The following is a 5,700-nucleotide window of genomic DNA, read 5'->3' as shown; positions in this document are numbered from 1 at the left end:
GTGAAGGAGACCCAGGCCGTGCCCACCAGGGGCCCTCCCGCAGAGAGGGCGTGGCTGCCTCCTCACCTGTAGGGGTCTGGAGCCTAGAGATGCCTGCCATCCTGGGTCGTCAGTCCCGGAGAGTTCTGGAACCAAACTGTGGACAAAAGCCCTTTCTCAGCCTCGTGTCTTGTCTTGCCAGGAAATAGGGGGACGGGTTAAGCCCCCCATCAGGGGCCTCCGGCTACTGCGCACGGCCCGGGAGGCCTTGTGAAAATGTAGATGGGCTGGGCCTCACCCCTCACTGTGGAGTCAGCAGTTTGCGGGGGGGGGGGGATCTGCCTTTCTCACAGTCCCAGATGCTCCCCCGCCAGACTTCCGCCCCAAGCATCATTGTCCTTGAACCCCCAGAGGCCCAGACCTGTCTGGAAGCACCCCAGGGAAGGTCATTCTCCCCATAAAGTAGGAACCACGGCCTCTCATTCCCGTCGGGGCCTGTTGGCCTGGCATTTGCTCTAGAATTGATGCCCAGGAGCCCTGGTGGCATGAAGGAGAGAAGGGATGAATAATAAACTCCACCTGGAGTAGATGTTTCTGGAAAGCAAACATCAGCTCTGCTTCCAAGTCCATCTTCTGCCAGCTGGAGCCCGCCAAGTGGGAGGGAGGGGTGGCCCAGGTGCGGGAGGGGCCTAGCGTCCCATCCTGGGAAGGGGGGGGAGTGTAACGGCCAGAGTGGGCTGGCCTAGCTGGTCTGGAACCGCCTTCTGCGGGGCCCCAGCCAGGGAGGGCAGGGCGGAGGCCTGGAGCCCTCCCCTCGTCACCTGGTGCCCGGACTCCCCTCAGGGCCTACCCAATCGAGCAGTACCCATGCCGGACGAGAGCGGCCGCGGCCATCATGCACATGATCATGAACAACCTCGACCCTGCCGTGGCCCAGGTAACAGCCAGGGGAAACTGAGGCACGGGGCCAGCACTGCCCGACAGAAACGTAACTCAAGACATGCATGTGATGCTTTTAAGCCTTTTATTTAGAAAGAAGGATTGAGGGGCGCCTGGTGGCTTAGTCGGTTAAGCGTCCAACTTTCGCTTGGGTCATGATCTCGCGGTTCGTGGGATCGAGCCCCGCGTCGGGCTCTGTGCTGACTGCCGGCTCAGAGCCTGGAGCCTGTTTCAGTCTGTGACTCCCTCTCTCTCTGACCCTCCCCTGCTCACGCTGTCTCTCTCTCTCTCTCCTAGAAATAAATAAACCGTTAAAAAAAAAAAGAAAGAACGAAAGAAGGATTGATTGTAGGAAGCTGTAACGATGATTAGGGGACCACAGACTCTTCTCCCAGCGCCCCCCCCCTCCGCCCTGGGGCTACATCTTCTGTAAGGATAGCACAACTTTATCCCCAGGACACCCACGTTGGTGTGATGGGTGCGCATGTCATTTTAAGTTTCCTAAAAGCCACGTGAAAAAGTAAAAAAAAACCAAACAAACAGATTTACTCCTGTATTTTGTTTATCCCAACGTATCAGAAATGTTATCCTTTTAACACGTAACATAAAAATTATTGAGACATTTTACAACCTTTTTTCCTACTCAGTCTTTGAAACTGGGGCAAATCTTACACTCAGGGCGCGTCAAATGAGCCACGGTTCAAATGCCCAATAGCCACACTCTTGCGTGGATGACGCAAGTGTGGCCACATGTATCTGTCATGCTTGATAAAGGATAACCTTTGCAGAGGCGAGTCCCTTATACTTGAGGGCAGTTGGGTCCTAGAATCCGAATATTCCACCCGGAGGCGAGAGCTCCCTCAGCCCTGGCCTTGGCCCCAGAACCTGCTCACAGACCCCTGACACGGACGCTGGGCTGAGTTCCCAAGGTGACCCCAGACCCGGTTCTGACTCTCGCCTCACGCTGAGCTGTCACACGGTCACGGGCGGCCCATGTTCCTGCAGAGGCTGCTGCCCCTGCCCACCCTTTCTGCTTCTCCCCTGCCCTTAACATCCCTTCTTGAAGGGCTGTCAGCCATCTTGTTCCATTGAGCACAGCGCAGGGGGGGGGCCTCCCCCTCCAGACCCCCGTCTCAGAGGACACCGTGTCTTCTCCAGTTTCCCCAGGAGCTGGTGACCTACGGAGGGAACGGGCAGGTGTTCAGCAACTGGGCTCAGGTACGCCGGACTGTGGCCTTTCCCCGCAGCGCATCTTCTGGGCTGGCAGGATCAGGCCTCAGGTCCCCGCTGCCCTGATGCCTGAGACGCTCACGCTGGGCATTCGGGGGTGCTGCAGGCCCTCAGGGCACGAGTGGCATTATTCGAGGCACCAGGAGCCGCTGGAGAGTCCTAAAGGCCCGAAGGGACAGAGCACTGGCGGGTCGGCTGGGGCTGCGGGAGCTCTCTGGGCCCGGGTGGTGACTTGGGGGGCTCGGCGCGGGCCCCCCACTTACAGAGCCCTCCATTGCCCTGCAGTTCTGGCTGACGATGTCCTACCTGTCACAGATGACAGAGGAGCAGACCCTGGTCATGTACAGTGGACACCCTCTGGGCCTCTTCCCGAGCAGCCCCGGGGCCCCCCGGCTGGTCATCACCAACGGCATGGTGGGTCCTGGGGCAGCGGCCTGCCTCCCGTTGTTTCGGAGGGCTCTGTGCTGCCCCCCGCCTTCCGCTCCCCTTCCGTTCCTCTCTTCCAGGTCATTCCCAACTACTCCTCCAGGGCGGAGTATGAGAAGCTCTTTGCTATGGGAGTTACGATGTAAGTCTTATTTCTCTGCACACAAGTTATAAGTCTTATTTCTCTGCGCACAAGTTACGATGTAAGTCTTATTCCTCTGCGCACAAGTTAGGATGTAAGTCTTATTTCTCTGCGGGCATCCGGAATGTACTAGGTTTTTGATGCATCTCAAAGGAAGCTGCAGATACAATGACCAGAAATTCAGAATTTGTTTAGGGGGTTTTTGCTTTTGAAGTGAAATTTACGTGAAATGCACACATCCTGGCTGGGCCATTTGATGAGTGTACCAAACACACGTACCAGCCCAAATCCCAAAATGCAGGGCACATGAATCCTGCGTGCTCAGAATTGCAAACTTTCCCCCCAAACATCATTTTAAATGAGCTGTAAGTGGAAAGGCAACCCCTCTCCCACCCTAGACTTCCTCGTTTCACATTGTCTGTGTCCAAACATTTCTCATGCACGTGGTTAGTCAGGTAGACCCTGATGGACGCCCTCCGCCATCCCCCCTTGGACGAGATAGCTGGAGACTGTTCCATTTCAGGAAACGTGGTTCTAACGGAGTCTGGTTTTACCTGCAGTCTTCAATTGCACCATCATTTATTGAGCCCCCTTGCTACCTGATGTGGGTTGTTTCGGTTCTCTGGGCATATGAAGAATGCTACAGTGAATGTCCTGATCTGTGCATTTTTACTGACCTCTGGGAGTGTTGTTCTTTGTTACCTGGGCCAAAGTGGGTCTGTTCCTCCGTGCGCTATTCACAAAGACCACCCCGGGTGCAGGCGCCTCACAGAGTCACTTTACTCATCGGAATGAGGAGATCAGTGGGAGTAATGTCCAAAGCCACTCTCCCAACACGCTAAGTAGGCTTCTTTTATGAGGGCTCAGGATGAATATTCAGGAGGTGGTTTTAATGTTATGATGAGGCCGAGGTAACTGTCAGGCACTTTCTGATTCATCGGCTGCAGGGCTTTGTTCTCACATATTGTTCTCAAATATTTCTTTTCCTGTTCCAGCAGTTCCTTAGTTAGTTTCTAAAAGATGAAATGGACAGGCAGGAGCTTCTAGGCGATTCCAGAGTTCAGGAGTCCGTCCTGAGTTCAGGAGGTCAAGGAGTTTTGCCGGTGTGATCAGGTCTGTAGTATCGGGAGCCTATTGGCCAGGCTGACACTTTACAATATAATCATCATAACAGTCACTACCACGTGTTGTTCTGAGCTTTATAGGCACTGTCATGCTTGGTTTTCTGTACAAGCCTCTGATCTAGGTGCCCTTATTAGCCCAATTTGTGGAGGAAGAAACCAAGGCTCAGAAACCCAGTGACTTTTTTGGTGGGTCATAAGTAGCCGCTGTGACTATTGTTTCCTGGGAGGCCTGATGACCTCTTCTGTACCAGTGGAGCAGCCGCGAGGTCAGGGGACCGCAGGGTCTGCATCCTGGACCCGCTGCCTCCTGACTGTGACGTTGGACAGGGTGCTGGGCCTGTTTTATAGATTCAGGAAGTTTAAAGAGGGTAGTACTGCAGGGTCAGACGTGGTCCACTGCCCCTGAGGATTAACCCAGGTGCCCCTGAGGACTGACCCGGGTGCCCCTGAGGACTGACCCAGGTGCTGTGGGCAATTGCCTAAAATGGCTGCAGGTCACTCACACAGGTGGGAAGAGGTTTAACCGTGTGTGGGATCTGAGAGCCTGTAACTAAAGCAAAGNAGTCGTGACACCGAGGCTTTTCTTTCCAGGAAGCAACTTGATTCGTGCCGGCACCGCTCAGTTGGGTTCGTACCCAAAGAACTGAGCGGCCCACATCACGTGGCGTAGTCTCTTACGTGTTTTCTATTTCTTTGTCTCCCGCGTACGGCACCACACATAAACATGCAGTCTGATTAACTTGTCTCAGTTTACAAGGCCAAGGGGGTGTAGGCACGTGGGCGCATATCTAGGTGACCTTGAAGACTGCTCTCCCCTTTTTCTCTCTCCTTAGGGAGGGGTCCCTGCCACACGGGCACAGCCGGGGTGGCCGGGAAGACTACATCTAGCGACGGGGTCAGAGCTCCAAGTGCAGTAAACTCGGTCCCACGGCTTTACCCCCTACAGTTACTTTGGGGGCAGCGCAGTGGGTAACCTGGGGACAAAGGACCGAATCGGAAGGGTTTGAAGTCAGTTCCCAGGTCTGCAGCGGGTCCCTGTGTAACCTTGGAACTTGGCTCCTGCCTCACAGAGTTGCGTGAGAATTCAGGAAACACCCTTGAGGACACCCTTAGTACGTGGTACGGGGGCCCTTGGGGACTCTGCTTGGGTGTGGATGTGGGTCCCCGAGGCGGAGGTTAGGGGGTCCGTGGGGCCTTGTGGGGAGTTCTGATGCGTTTGCTCAACTCCCTGGGTGGAAGTCTATTATATTAGAGCTATTTTTTATATTGTATAGTAGTCACACAACCTTCCAAGCTTAGGGTCATGCCTCCCTCTATTCTGGAAGGGATGGAGAGGTTCCACGTGGTACCTCATCTAAATTATGGGATAGACTTGGTGTTCAGACTCAGGATCTAGAAGAGAGGAGGGGCTGGGGGACAGGGACCCAATAGAAAAGAGATGGGGGAGGAGATTGAAATGGACCAAGGAGAAAAGCAAGTGGCAGGAAGCCCTGGTAACCCACCTCCCACCTCAGGGGTCCCCAGGGAAGGGTAAAATTAAGGCCACGGAAAAATGCTGCCCCTCCCCCACCGCACTGCCAAGAAATCCAAGCGCCTGATCATTATCGAGGGGCAGACGCAGGCACCTGCCTGCACTGCTGGGGACAGTCACTGTGGAGTTTGACAGTGTCTCTTAATATTGTGCAGGCTCGCACCTGACGACCGAGCCCCACCCCTTCCTGGTTGCTTCCCCGGCAGAGAGGCGGCTTGGGGGTCACTCGCTGCAGGTTCACGCCCGGAGATGGGGGGGACAGGGGAACCTTCTGTGGTTTCTGATCCTGCAGCCTGTGGGCCCCCGAATAGCAATGAGCAGGAGCTGTG

The 5,700-nt window shown here is 55.1% G+C and overlaps 1 protein-coding gene across 1 annotated transcript in view; it reads left to right on the top strand.

The window, feature by feature from the left end:
• Positions 1-5,700, top strand: part of UROC1 (urocanate hydratase 1) — a 33,178-nt gene that overhangs the window by 3,435 nt on the left and 24,043 nt on the right. Inside the window, exons 3-6 of the mRNA XM_077780817.1 lie at positions 821-916; positions 2,077-2,136; positions 2,434-2,562; positions 2,655-2,716. Coding sequence (XP_077636943.1) covers positions 821-916; positions 2,077-2,136; positions 2,434-2,562; positions 2,655-2,716 — 347 coding nt within the window. The remainder of the gene's footprint in view (positions 1-820; positions 917-2,076; positions 2,137-2,433; positions 2,563-2,654; positions 2,717-5,700) is intronic.

Source organism: Crocuta crocuta, unplaced genomic scaffold, assembly GCF_008692635.1.
Source record: "Crocuta crocuta isolate KB4526 unplaced genomic scaffold, BGI_CrCroc_1.0 scaffold299, whole genome shotgun sequence".
In the NCBI taxonomy this organism is placed as follows: domain Eukaryota; kingdom Metazoa; phylum Chordata; class Mammalia; order Carnivora; family Hyaenidae; genus Crocuta; species Crocuta crocuta.
The sequence above is the reverse complement of the archived record's forward strand: the minus strand, read 5'-3'. Positions and strand labels throughout refer to the sequence as shown.